Source organism: Symphalangus syndactylus, chromosome 13 (genome assembly GCF_028878055.3).
Source record: "Symphalangus syndactylus isolate Jambi chromosome 13, NHGRI_mSymSyn1-v2.1_pri, whole genome shotgun sequence".
Classification (NCBI taxonomy): domain Eukaryota; kingdom Metazoa; phylum Chordata; class Mammalia; order Primates; family Hylobatidae; genus Symphalangus; species Symphalangus syndactylus.
This window is the reverse complement of record NC_072435.2, coordinates 92015350-92030033: the sequence shown is the minus strand read 5'-3', so window position 1 is coordinate 92030033 and position 14684 is coordinate 92015350. Positions and strand designations below refer to the sequence as shown.

The 14684-nt window shown below is 37.7% G+C and overlaps 1 protein-coding gene across 2 annotated transcripts in view; it reads right to left on the bottom strand.

Annotated features, from left to right (window-relative positions):
• Positions 1-14684, bottom strand: part of CFAP54 (cilia and flagella associated protein 54) — a 386261-nt gene that overhangs the window by 210066 nt on the left and 161511 nt on the right. For both annotated transcript variants that reach the window (XM_055237476.1, XM_055237478.1), the window contains exons 37-39: positions 9015-9238; positions 8776-8911; positions 3200-3302 (exon numbers count right to left, since the gene is read on the bottom strand). In XM_055237476.1, coding sequence (XP_055093451.1) covers positions 3200-3302; positions 8776-8911; positions 9015-9238 — 463 coding nt within the window. The remainder of the gene's footprint in view (positions 1-3199; positions 3303-8775; positions 8912-9014; positions 9239-14684) is intronic.

The window sequence follows — 14684 nt, the reverse complement described above, 5'->3', positions numbered from 1 at the left end:
TGCCGAGTGGAGCTGTGAGAAGAGGGCCACCATCCTCCAGACCTCAAAATGATAGATCCAGTGACAGCTTGCACAGTGCTCACAAAAAAGCCACAGACATGCAACACCAGCCTGTGAAAGCAGCTGGGAGGGGGGCCATACCCTGCAAACCCACAAGGCTGTAGGAGCCCACCTCTTGCATCAGCATGACCTGGATGTAAGACATGGAGTCAAGGGTAATCATTTTGGAACTTTAAGGTTTAATGACTGCCTTATTGGATTTTGGATTTACTTGTTTTGGCCAATTTCTCCATTTGGAATGGGTGTATTTATCCAATGCCTGTACCCCCACTGTATCTAGGAAGTAACTAACTTGCTTTTGATTTTACAGGCTCATAGGCTGAAGAACTTGCCTTATCTATGAGACTTTGGACTGCGGACTTTTAATTCTGAAATAAGACTTTGGGGGACTGTTGAGAAGGCATGATTGGTTTTGAAATGTGAGGACATGAGATTTGGGAGGGGTCAGGGGCAGAATGATATGGTTTGGCTGTGTCCCCACCCAAATCTCATCTTGAATTGTAGCTTCCATAATCCCCACATGTGGTGGGAGGGACCCAGTGGGAGGTAATTGAATCATGGGGGTGGATTTTCCCATGCTGTTCTCATGATAATGAATAAATCTCACAAGCTCTGATGGGTTTATAAAGGGCAGTTCCCCTGCACACGCTCTCCAGCTTGCCGCCATGTAAGATGTGCCTTTGCTCCTCCTTTGCCTTCTGCCATGATTGTGTGGCCTCTCCAGTCATCTGGAACTGTGGGATCATTAAACTTCTTTTTGTTTATAAATTATCCAGTCCCAGGTATGTCTTTATGAGCAGCAAGAGAACTGACTAATCCAGGGCGTATCAGTTAAAAGCAAAGAAGTCATGACATTCCCAAATCTTCTCCTGTGCTCTAGTTAAAAGATCTACAACTTAACCATAGTAAAACCAATAGAATAATCTATATTGATTATGGAAATGGAAGTTATTATGGAAGTTGAAACAGAATAAAGAAAATAGCAGATAGCAAAAGGCCAAATACCAAAGCATTCATAAATAAGATAAAAAGAAGAAAAAAAATGTGCAAAACAACTTTTTCCATCTTTCTTTTTGCCCATCAATATCCCTTTTCCTTTTATTTCTCTTATCTAACTTACAGATTGAACTTTTTAAAAATGCATTTTACAAAAAGAATAAAATATTTAGGAATACAGCTAACTATGGAAGTGAAAGGTCTCTAAAAGAAGTACAAACCACTGCTCAAAGAAATCAGAGATGACACAAACAAATGGAAAAACATTCCATGCTCATGGATAGGAAGAATCAATATCATTAAAACAGTCATATTGCCCAAAGCAATTTATAGATTCACTGCTATTCCTATTGAACTACCATCGAGATTCTTCACAGAATAAGAAAAACCTATTTGAAAATTCATGTGGAACCAAAAAAGAGCCTGAATAGCCAAGACAATCCTAAGCAAAAAGGACAAAGCTGGAGGCATCACACTACCCGACTTCAAACTGTGCTACAGGGCTACAGTAACCAAAACAGCATGGTGCTGGTCCAAAACAGACACATACACCAGTGGAACAGAGAGCTGGGAAATAAGGCTGCACATCTAAAACTATCTAATCTTCAACAAACTTGACAAAACAAGCAATAGGAAAAAAATTCCCTATTCAATAAATGGTGCTGGGATAACTGGCTAGCCATACATAGAAGATTGAAACTAAACCCCTTCCTTACACTATATACACAAACTAACTCAAGATGGATTAAAGACTTAATTGCAAAACCCAAAACTATAGAAGCCCTGGAAGACAACCTAGGCAATACCATTCAGGACATAGGCACAGGCAAAGATTTCACGACGAAGATGTCAAAAGCAATTGCAACAAAAGCAAAAATTGACAAATGGGATCTAATTAAACTAAACAGCTTTTGTACAGCAAAAGAAACTATCAACATTGTAAACAGACATATCTCCCTACGATGGGAGACATTTTTTTCAAACTATACATCCAACAAAGGTCTAATATCCAGCATCTCTAAGGAACTTAAGCAAATTTACAAGAAAAAAACAACCCCATTAAAAAGTGGGCAAAAGACATAAACAGACACTTCTCAAAAAAAAACATACATGTGGCCAACAATCATATGAAAAAAAGCTCAGTATCACTGATCATTGGAGAAATGCAAATCAAAAAAACAATGAGATACCATCTCACACCAGTCAGAATGTCTGCTAGTAAAAAGTAAAAAAATAACAGATGCTGACAAGGTTGTGGAGAAAAAGGAACGCTTACACATTGTTAGTGGGAGTGTAAATTAGTTCAACCATTGTGGAAAAGTGATGCAATTCCTCAAAGACCTAAAGACAGAAATACCATTTGACCTAGCAATCCCATTATGGGATATATATATATATATATACCCATACCCAAAGGAATATAAATTGTTCTATTATAAAGACACATGCACACATATGTTCTTTGTAGAGCACAGCTGGAAGAACATTAGACAAATTATGTAGAGCAATTAGCAAAGAAGGGGAATGAATCTAAATGCCCATCAATGATAGACTGGATAAAGAAAATGTGAGACATATACACCATGGAATACTATGCAGCCATAAAAAAGAATTAGATCATGTCCTTTGCAGGAACATGGATGGAGCTGCAGGCCATTATCCTTAGGAAATGAATGCAGGAAAAGAAAACCAAATACCACATGTCCTCACTTATAAGTAGGAGCTAAATAATAAGAACACATGGACACATAGAGGAGAATAACACACGCTCTGGACTATCAGAGGGTGAAGAGGATGGAGAAGATCAGGAAAAATCACTAATGGGTCCTAGGCTTAATAGCTGGGTGATAAAATAATCTGTACAACAAACCCCCATGACACAAGTTTACCTATGTAACAAACCTGCACATGGACCCCTGCACTTAAAAGTTTAAAATAAAAATAAATAAAATGTGTTTTAATCCCCCTTAAGTAACATTTATGGCAACACAAGATGGCAAAAATCAAATGCATTATTTTCAGTCAACTAAACCTGCAAAATAAATTTTACAAACATACTAATTATGGAAGGTTTGACATGCAGAACACAATGGCAAACCTTGATTTAGAGAAAATAAACATTCAAGCTAAGATTGGTTCTGACCTGAAGAGATAAGCATTTTTAGCAAATCTGTGCAGTTGCTTGTTTCTTCAATGGCTGAAGAATTAATCTTAAGCTGCTTCCCAATGAAATTTCGGCAGGTTATCTTTGAAAAGAAAGGTGAAAACAAATATTAGTCGGGTATTTATAGTTAAAAATTTCGCTTACTTGAAATGTTTCTCTCATTTTTTATTTATCAGAATAAAGCAATACATAACAATGCTACAAAAAAAGCTGGCAGAATAGTGTCTAATCATGAGAACTTTCATGAAAAAAAGCAGCTCCATAATTTTTCATATTTCTTTTGTACAGCACAGCTGGAAGAACGTTAGGCAAATTATGTAGAGCAATTAGAATATGATTTCCTAATATTCTATAAATTCGCTGGTCTAAATATATCTTCCATTATATAAGTTAAAAAATAATCTGCTTTCCCAATGGCAGATTTTTCCACCCTACTTATAATTAATGCAATTTTAATTTCCCTGGTGAAGTTTTTCAGAGCTAACTTCCTCTGTAGTATTTTGATAATTTATTTTCTAACAGGTATGAGTCCTAAGATAATAAAATATCTGAAAACAAACAAGTTTTAAAAAGACAAAAATTATTTTAAAAGGCCCAAGACCCTCTTCTCTCCATTTCTTCACTCCCATCCCTTGAACTAACCTATCACTCAAAATACAGTCCTCCTGGAACCCCAGTCTGATATAGGCGCTTCTTCTTTATTGTCCCTTGTGGGTAGTACTTTTATAATGAGATGTAAATGCAGCCTAATAAAATACAAATTTCTTCCCACAACCTCATAAGGCCCTACTTGATCTAGTCTTTTCTATTTCTCCAGCTTCATTAAACGGATCTTTACTGAACACCTATTATGTAACAAACACTGTTACAAGAAGAAGGGATGATGTAGCAGAGAACAAAATAAAAACTCTTACTCTTGTGAAACATCTTAGTGAGAGAAGACAGATAATAAACAAATAGTATGGTACATTATATAGTATATTAAAGAATTGCAAATGCTCTAGAGAGACATAGAGCAAAAAGGCACATAGTTGTAAATACGGTAGTGTGGAATGGCCTTACAGAGAATGTAAAATTTAGCAAAGATTGGGAAAAAGTGAGGGATTCAATGTGGATGTTTGGGGAGCAGCACTCCAAGTAGGGGCAACAGCAAACGCAAAGACCCTGAGGCAGGAACAGCTCACACAACAGTGCGGTGAAAACCTGCCAGGCAGTAATAGGGTAGGAGTTACTGGAGAGATCAGGGGGATATGTTATATAGGATAAGTTATATTAAGGTCATGATAAAGATGTTCACTTTACTCTGAATAGCGTGGGAAGCCACCATAGGGTTTTAAACAGAGGTGTGACAGAACCTGACTTGGGGTTTAAAAGGTGATTGTATCTGCTGCATTAAGAATAGATACCGGCTGGGCGTGGAGGTTCACACCTGTAATCCCAGCACTCTGGGAGGCCAAGGCAGGCGGATCACCTGAGGTCAGGAGTTCAAGACCAACCTGGTCAACATGGTGAAACTCCATCTCTACTAAAAATACAAAAATCAGCCAGGTGTGGTGGCTCACACCTGTAATCCCAGGTACTCAGGAAGCAGAGGCATGAAAATCGCTTCAACCTAGGAGGCAGAGGTTGCAGCGAGGCAAGATCGCTCCACTGCACTCCAGCCTGGGCGACAGACTGAGACTCCATCTCAAAACAACAACAACAAAAAGAATATATTATAGGCTGAAAGTGGGGTTCAGGGTGATTAGGAAGTCACTGCATTAACCCAAGCAAATACAACAAGGGTTTGGATAAAAAACAAATAGTGAGGTGCATTCTATAGTATATTAAAGAGGGAGTGCTGGAGGTAGTGAGCAGTGCTCCAATTTGGATTGTATTTTGAGGGTAGAGCTCTTGGTAACCAGTTGGAAGTGGGGTGTGAGAGCAAGAGAGGAGGCAGGGGTGTCTTCAAGGTGTCTGGCAGCCAGGACAGGAGGCTTGTCATTGACTGAAGAAGACTTAGCAGAACAGGCTTGTTTGACATGTGCTAAATTTAGAAATTGTATTCCTCATCTAAGAAATGATGATGATTGGGCAGTGTGATGGTTTTTTAATGGATCAACTTGGTTACGGCTAAACTATGAGGCGGAAAGAGAGGGAAGCATCTACTTTCTGGCATACACACACTTCACCCCAATTATTCAATCAAACTAGGTGCTACTGTGAAGGGGTTTTGCAGATACTAATTAAATTGACTTTAAACAAGGGAGATTACTCTTAGTGGACCTGACCTAAGCAGATGAGTCTGACATGCCCGCAGTCTCCAGGACTTCAAACACCAGCAGCAGCTTCTTCTACAACTGTCCTCTCCTGGCTGGATCTTCCCTCACTGACTGCCTATGAGTAACAGCCTCTGTCCATCTGGGGTTCCTTCTTGCTCATGATCCTGACTGCCTGCCCTATGGATTTGAAGCTTGCTTAGCTGGTCTCCACAATCATATAAGCCGAATTCTTGTAGTAAATCCTTTGATGGATAGCCAGCTAGCTAGCTAGCTAGACAGATGTGATACTGTAAAATATATATTTGGTCTTGTCTCTGTTTCTTGACATACAACTCCTAAAATCCTTGGAATCTCCAAAGTGGTATCTTTTTGTATGCTAATAAGTTGATTGACGGCTGGCAGCCCCTAGGTAGCTTCAGGATAGGGGCTGCTCACCAGAAAGACCACGGCAGGATAAGAACTTTCAGCCCTATTCCCCAACCTCTGCAAAGAAGAGAGGGGTGAAAGGTTAAGCTGATCGTCAATGGCCAATGATTTAATCAATTATGCTTCCATAATGAAACCTCCATAAAAAAAAAAAAAAAACCCAAAGGAGTGGGTTTAGGGAGTTTCTGTATAGCTGAACATGTGGAGGTTCCCAGAGGGTGGTGGCTCCATGAAAGCTCTGTGCCCCTTCCCCTCTGCCTCACCCTATGTATCTCTTCATCTGTATCTTTTGTAATTTTCTTTATAATAAACTGGTGAATGTAAGCAAGTGTTTCTCTGAGTTCTGTGAGCCACTCTAGCAAATTAATCGAACCCAAGGAGTGGGTCATAGGAACTCTAATTTGTCACCTGTCAGTCAGAAGCACAGGTCACAACCTGGGGCTTGAGATCAACATTGCAAGTCAGAACAGAGCCCCCAACCTCTGGGGTCTGATGCTATCTCCACGTAGATTGTATAGAAATTGAATTGAAAGACACCCAGCTGGTATCCACTGCAGAACTGATTTCTTGCTTAGTGGTGGGGAGAAATTCCCACACATCTGGTGTCAGAATCATGTTGTAAGAGCATAGTGGGAGACACTGAGTTTATTTTTTCCCCTCCAGAGATAAGATAGACTTGTCTTACTAGTTTTGCTCTTCTGGTTGAACTTTGGCTGATATAGGCAGTTAGATATATCAACACAAAATTCAGGAGAAAGATCTAGAGTGCAGATGTAATTACAAAATTTATCATCATAGAGATGGTACTCAGACACACAGACCGAATTAACTCACTATGGGAGAGTATGTGGATGGAGAAGAAAAGCGGTCCAAGAACAGAGTCTTAGGGCACACTCACACTGGGACATTGGGGAGAAGAGGAAGAAGCAACAAAAAATCCTTGGAAGGAGCAGCCTCCTCTTTCTCCCATGCCCCTTGATTGCTACACTTCAGCCGTACCGGCCTTCTTTCCGTCCCACTGCAGGGCATGGGCCATTCTTCTTCTCTTGGGCTACAATGTTCTTCCCCTAGATCATTGTATGGCTGGCCCCTCTCATCAAATGCCATCATCTCCAAGAAGTGTTCTAGATCACCCTTACTAAAGTTACCACCTCTCACCCAGTTCATCTCTAGTCCTTCAGAGACCTTATAATGATTATAAGTCTTTCTACTCTTCTGTTTACATGTTTATTTTCTGGCCCTATTTCCAACCCTCTGAAATTAAACTTTATGAAGCAGGAACTCAGAACTGTATTCTCACCACATAGAATATGCAGGAGGCAAGGCTACCACTGGGCCATAAGGAACCTTTGTGAGAAGAAGAAAATGGAGCCTTTGCTGGCTGGATGCAACACCTCAAGCACATAGGCTGGTGTGGCAAGGAGGGGCTGGCTTTCAGGCCCCACATATGCCAGGGGCCCTTGGGCAGGTCACACACAGTACAACTGTATGCAATGGGTCTGACTGGGTAGTCAATGCACTTTGTTAAACTAGTCAATGGAAGAATGTACTTATCTCTTTTCTCTGCCTGATTCAAGATATACCATGACTTTCAAGGGCCCTGGGTACTTTTGCCTTCATGAGTCTATTTCTCCATTGAAAAATATTAAAAATATTTTATAATCATGTTGTTGTAAATACAAGAATATGAAAGTAGAAATTCAAACATTTTCTTTGCCCTAAAAGTTATTTTTTTCTTATTTTAAAAGAAATTAAAACATTTAGTGGGCCCCTGAAAGTATTGTGGGCTCTAGATTACAGTGACTCACGCCTGTAATCCCAGCACTTTGGGAGGCTGAGGTGGGAGGATCACTTGAGGTCAGCAGTTCGAGACCAGCCTGGCCAACATGGTGAAACCCCATCTCTACTAAAAATACAAAAATTAGCCGGGCATGGTGGCAGGCACCTGTAATCCCAGCTACTCAGAAGGCTGAGGCAAGAGAATCACTTGAACCCAGGAGGTGTTAAGATCAACACTGGAAATCAGGGCAGAACCCCCAACCTCTGGGATCTGATGCTATCTCCAGGTAGATTGTGTAGAAACTGAATTGAAAGACACCAGGAACCTCTGGGAGGCGGAGGTTGCAGTGAGCCAAGACCGTGCCATTGCACTCCAGCCTGGACAACAAGAGTGAAACTCTGTTTCAAAAAAAGAAAGACACCCAGCTGGGGTCCACTGCAGAACTGATTTCCTGCTTAGTGGTGGGGAGAAATCCCCACACATCTGGTGTCAGAATCATGTTGAGCGCACAGTGGGAGACACTGAATTTATTTCTTCCCCTCCAGAGATAAAATAGCCCTGTCTTTACGAGTTTTGCTCCTCTGATGGCACCCTGGCTGATACAGGCAGTTAGATATATCAAGACAAAATTTAGGAAAAAGATCTACAGTGGAGATGTAATTTTAAAAGTCATCATCATAGAGATGTACTTAGAGCCACAGACTGAATTAACACACTAAGGAAGAGGTGGAGGTTGCAGTGAGCTGAGATTATACCACTGCACTCCAGCCTGGGTGACAGAGTGAGACTCCATCTAAAAAAAACAAAAACGAAAAAAAAGTATTATGGGCTCTAGACACCATCCCCATTGTGCTTTATGGCCAAGTTAGTCTTGGCCTGATATGAACTTCTTATGGACAGGGACTTAGTTCCTGTTTGCCTTGACTGCAGGCTCTCAATAATGTTTGTTGATTTGAATGATAAATGCCAATAAGTGGAAATATAAAGCAGGAATAATAAGATTTATCTGACTTCTAAATCTTTGTATTTTATATGTGGACTAATTAGAAATCACAACAGCATGAATAATAGAACTAACTTAAACTTACCTTCTCTCCATATTCAGCCTCATACCTTGCACAAGGTTGCTGGGTAATATCTGGGCCCTTGAACTTGTGTATTCTCAGCAGAAGCTGGCGCTGTGCATACACCAGAAGTGGTGTCACTTGTTCTGTATACCTCTCACTAGACAGGGGTAAAGAATACATTAAAAAGAAAACATTAATTAAAAGACTTTTTTTTTTCAATGAAGTCTGCTACTTTTAATTGCCCTTACAGCAGTACTTACTGTGAAACTGTATTGAACTGAATGGCAAGAGATACTAGTGTTTCCCATTTTTCCACTTGATATAAAACTTCCAGAGATTTTAATACAAAGTCGTGGATCCATTTCAAATCAACCACATTTACATCATCCAAAGGATGCTCAAAGGTAAGACTAGAACCACCGTTGTCATTTTTAATATTCCCATAACAACTTGGAACACTGAATTCTCCTTTGTCTTCAATAGGCTGCAAGTAGCACAGTGAAAAAAAAATGTGTAATTTCAGATTTTACTCCATATTTTTTCTGAAAACTGAATGTGATAAAAATGTAACATGGAAAAGAACTCAACTGAAAAGAAAAAATATTTTTCTTATGCAAGTCAAAGCTTGATAATTTGATGCAGTATTATCCAGTAAAGCTTGCTGTGATGATGGAAACATGCTATATATTTGTGCTGTTCATTATCGTTCCCTATAGCCACTAGAAACCTGCAGCTATCAAGCTTTTGAAATGTGATTAGTGCAACTGAATTTTTAATTTCGTTTAATTTTAATTCATTCAAGTTTAAATTTAAATAGCGACATATGGCTAATGTTTACCATATTGGACAACACAGATGACCGTCTATAGTTCTTGGTATACAGTCACTATCCATTTAAGTAAGGATATGAAATCAATTATGGTAAGATTTTTAGGAAAAAACAGACTTTAGTATAAACACATAATGAAGTTCCCTAATACATTGGTTACATTCGTTAATTTATACAATAATATGTCCATTCCTAGATGCAAATGTCACACCTATGGAGGAGGAAAGCATCAAGGAGACCCTCTTTTTGCCTAAAGAGTTACTATTAACAATAGTGTGCATGTCCCATGAGTTCCTGACACATTTGTGTATACCTCTGGAAATTCTTAAGGCAAAACAAAGCCTCTTAGATCCATATAAGGGCCAGATTATAGCCCCAAACAGTTGGGTAACTCAAGTCCAGCCTTCTCATCCCAATAATACCATTAAAAGTAACCTATATACACGGGTGGGAAGTACCAACAAAAGTAGAGGATAAACATCCCTTCTAACAAAAGCTGTAGTCCTTGAAGTTAGAAGAGACTTTGGAAGTCATCGGGCTGTGAAATGCAGTATGCATACCTGAAGTCAAGCTGTGTAGGTATGAATAGCAGGTGTAGCGCCAATGACTTACATGAATTTGCATCCTCAGCACAGTGCCCAGCACATGGGACACACTTTTAAAAAGTAGTTGATATTTTACTTATGAGCTCAATCCCTGTAATTTACTGATTCTACAGTAAGTCTTCTAGGAGCACAGATCTGCTATCAGTTACTCATGCCTATGCCTTATTTCTGGGATGAAGGACAGGGAAGTCCTCTGTAGTTATTACATTATCTAATATAGTGTTATTCAACAACGAAGCTGAGGGCCGGGCATGGTGAGCTCAAGCCTGTAATCCCAGCATTTCAGGAGGCCGAGGAGGGCAGATCAACTGAGGTCGGGAGTTTGAGACCAGCCTGACCAACATGGAGAAACCCTGTCTCTACTAAAAATACAAAATTAGCTGGGTGTGGTGGCGCATGCCTGTAATCCCAGCTACTCAGAAGGCTGAGGCAGGAGAATGAATCGCTTGAAGCCAGGAGGTCGAGGTTGCGGTGAGTCGAGATTGTGCCACTGTACTCCAGCCTGGGCAACAAGAGCAAAACTCCATCTCAAAAAAAAAAAAACCAACAAAGCTGATATTTTATCTCAATTGCCTTGTTCAGCACCCATCTCTCAGTTGATCTCAATCCAAAAGAGTGGGGGAAAAAAAGAGAATTGTCTATTGACCTCCTAAATTTGGCAACATTAAGAAATAAACACTGAGAAATAAACAAGACTGACATTTGGAGATCAAAATAGCATATGGAGATTGAGGTTTCTGGCACAGCCAAGGCCAGACTCTTTAAGTTTTGAAGACTTTGTATGGGCCATGTGTGATTTTTTAAAAACTTTTATTAAAGAAAATTTCTAACACTTACAAAAGTAGGGAAAATAATATAATGAAGCCCATGTACCCACCACCAGCTGCAATAATTATCAATTCTTAGGACATACCCACTTCCCCCATTATTTTGAATTATATCCCCAAAATTATATTAATCTATAAATATTTTAGTATTTATCTCTAAAAAATAAAAATTAGTTATACAAAAACACAGCCACAATACTATAATCCTACCTAAAAAAAGAAATTAGCAGAAATTCCTTTAAATCATTATTGAATAATTATACTGAAGAGTGTTTATATTTCCCTTATTGCCTTACAGCTTTATTTTTTTAACTGTATGCGTTAGATTAAAATAAGGTCCAAACATTGTAATTGGATATGTCTCTTGTCTTTTTTAATTTATAGATTTCACCTCCCCCTTTATTAAATTTTTTGTTAAAAAAATCAGATTGTTTTCCTGTAGAGCTCTCATAGTCTGAATTTTACTGAGGATATTCCTGTAATTTCATTTAAAATGTTCTTCTGTCCACTGTATTTTCTACAAATTGTGGGATAAATGTAAGTATTCTATCTGATTCCAGTTAGATTTCTGTTTTTTGGCAAGTATACTCCATAAGGTGCTCTTGATCCTCCAATTCATTCATTAAGAATTACAGAAACCTAGTAATTCTAATTCCAACATCCTTTCTTCATTTATTACCTGGATACTTTTGTAAAGAAAAATTCCCCTTCATCAACTATTGGGTCATCCTCAAATATAGTTCACATAGGAGGTAAGGTAGTCAAGCTTTTTTTTTTTTTTCCAAAGAAGCCCTGTTTCCTTTAGTGATAAATGTATTTAAAGGCAACAATCTAGGTCCTAGAGTTGACATTTCTTTTTGAAACCTCTGAACTGCTTTGACTCCTTTGGTGGAAAAAAAAAAATTATATATATGGGTCTATTTTCAGATTCTATTTGTTCCATTGATATATTTCTCTCTTTAGGTCAGTATCATACTCTCCTAATTACCATAGCTTTAGTAAGCCTTGATATAACATATATAGTGAATCCTCCAAATTTGTTCTTTTAAAAAAATTTTTTTTGGGCCATTCACATTTTTTTGCATTTGCTTATAAATTTTAAAATGAATTTCAATTTATACCCCAAAGAATGCCTGTTGGGATTTTCATTGAGATTTCAATGAATTGACAAATCTATGTTCATGAGGGATATTAGTTCATACTTTTCCAGTTGATATTTGTTAGGGTTAAGCTGGTCTCATTTCTAAAAAAAAAAAAAAAAATTAAGTGAAGTGAGCCAGACACAAAAAGACAAATATTGTATGCTCTCACTTATATGTGACAGCTAAAAAATGTGAACATATGGAGGTTAACAGTGGAAAGGTAGATAAAAAAGACTGGGAAGGGTGGGGGTTACAGGTGAGAGGAGACGATGAAGACAAGTGAGTTAAAGGAGCAGTAAGATAAAAGGAATAAATGCAATACTTCACAAAAGTGTACTGTACTTGGGTGATGGACACCCTGAATACCCTGGCTTGATCACAACCCATTGTATACATGTAACAAACTTTCTCATGTACCCCATAAATTTTTACAAATAAAAATCATTGGTATAAAATTTATTATTTCTTCCATGTGTGTTTGCTCAAATTTTCCAAAGAAATATTGTAGGTCTGGAATTTTCTTTATGTGAAGGTTTCTGATTATGAAGTCAAGCTTGTTAGTATATTTAGGGCAATTCATATTTTCTGTTTCTTCTTGTGTCAGATTGTTAAGTTGTGCTTTCCAATAAATATGTCCATTTCACCTAAGTGATCAAATTTATTAACAAAAATTGATCATATTTCCTTTTTTAAATATCTATAGGATTTGTAGTTATATCCCTCCTCCACTACTAATATGAGTAATTTGTGCTTTTCTTACTTTGTTCTTCATCAGTATTTCTATGAGTATACTAGATTTAATAATTTTTAATTTAAAAGATCAAATTTTGACTTTATTGTTTTTGCTTTATATTTATCTAATTGATTTCTGCTCTTATCATTTCCTTTATTTCTTTTTATTATTTCCTTTCTTCTCTTTAGTTTAGATTTAATTTGCTCTTCTTTTTCTATATATAAACACTTAGATAATTAATATTATATGTTTTTTCTTCCCTATTAAGCATTGAAAGCTATAAATTTCCCTCTATGCCCTGTTTCATTTGAATGCCATACATTTTGATGTGTTATTATTAGTTTCAAATATTCTCTAATTTCTCTTGTGTTTTCTTCTTTGACTCATGGGGTATTTGGAATTGTATTATTTAATTTCCAGATATTTGGAGATTTTTCTTCCTATATTATGGCAATCCGTTTATAATTTAATTCTGTAATGGTCAAAGAACATACTCTTCAAGAGTTCAGTCTTACATTTTTGAAGACTTATTTTTGACTTTGCATATGACCCATCTCGGTGAACACACCACGTGCACTTGTGCTCTGTTTCCATTCCACCTGGGTTTACTGTACCACAGTTGTGACAGGTCACTTAATCTTCTGACTGACCAGCTATAAATTCAGGGGTTTCCATAGCCCCTTCAATTTGATAATTCACTAGAATGACTCATAGAACTCACTGAAAGCACTGTACTTACAATTACAGTTTTATTGTAAAGAAAACTCAGAAACAGCCTAGTGAAGAGGTACATAGAGTGAAGTCTGAGAGGGTCCCTGGCACAAAGCTGCCATGCCCTCTCCCTGTGGAATCAGGGCATGTCACCCTCCTGACACGTCAATGTGTGTCATCCAGGAAGTTCTTCAAGCTTTGGATGTCCAGAATGTATTTTGAATTTTTCTTATTAGGTGCATACATATTTATGATTGGTATGTCTTCCTGATTAATTGAGGTTCTTCTTAACACGAAATATCCTTCTTTATCTCTCATGATGCTCCTTGATTTATATTATCTTGTCTAACAATATAGACTCATCAGCTTTTTTATCTTTCCTGTTCTCATGGTGTATCTCTTTTCATATTTTTATTTTCAATCTACCTGTTTCTTTATATTCAGAGTGCTTCTCTTGATAGACGGGTACATGTGTCTTGCTTTTTTACCCAGACAGAGAATCTCTACCCTTTATTTGGCATCTTTAACCCACAAATAGTAAATACAGTTATTGATATCATTGAGTTACAGTGAATGTTTTCTACTTGTTTTCTCTTTGTCTCATGTTTTTTGTTCCTCTGTTCCTTCTTCCCTGCCTTCTTTTGAGTTAATTGAGCATTACTTAGTCTTCACTTTTACTTCGTTGACTTTTCAGCTATGTCTCTTTTTCACTAGTTACTCAAGGGACCATTAAATACATCCTTAATTTATCACTTAGAGTTAATATTGTACAACTTTATATAAAGTGTAAAAACCTTAATAATTTACCCTCTTTGTCTTTTCTGCCATTGCCAAATATTTTTCTCTAGAAATGTTATAAGCCTTATGGCACAACGTGTGTATGTGTTTACTAATTTTCAATGTGTTTAGGTTATATTCTATTTATATTTCTTCAATTTTATTTCTATGCTTTAAACCACAGTGTGATAAATTTTAAATGGCTGTAAATTCTAGTAGACCAGAATAATAAAACAGGACAGAGAAGTAGTGGAATAAAGATCAGCCGATCACATCTTTATTCAAGCTAGGTGATCCTCCTTGGAA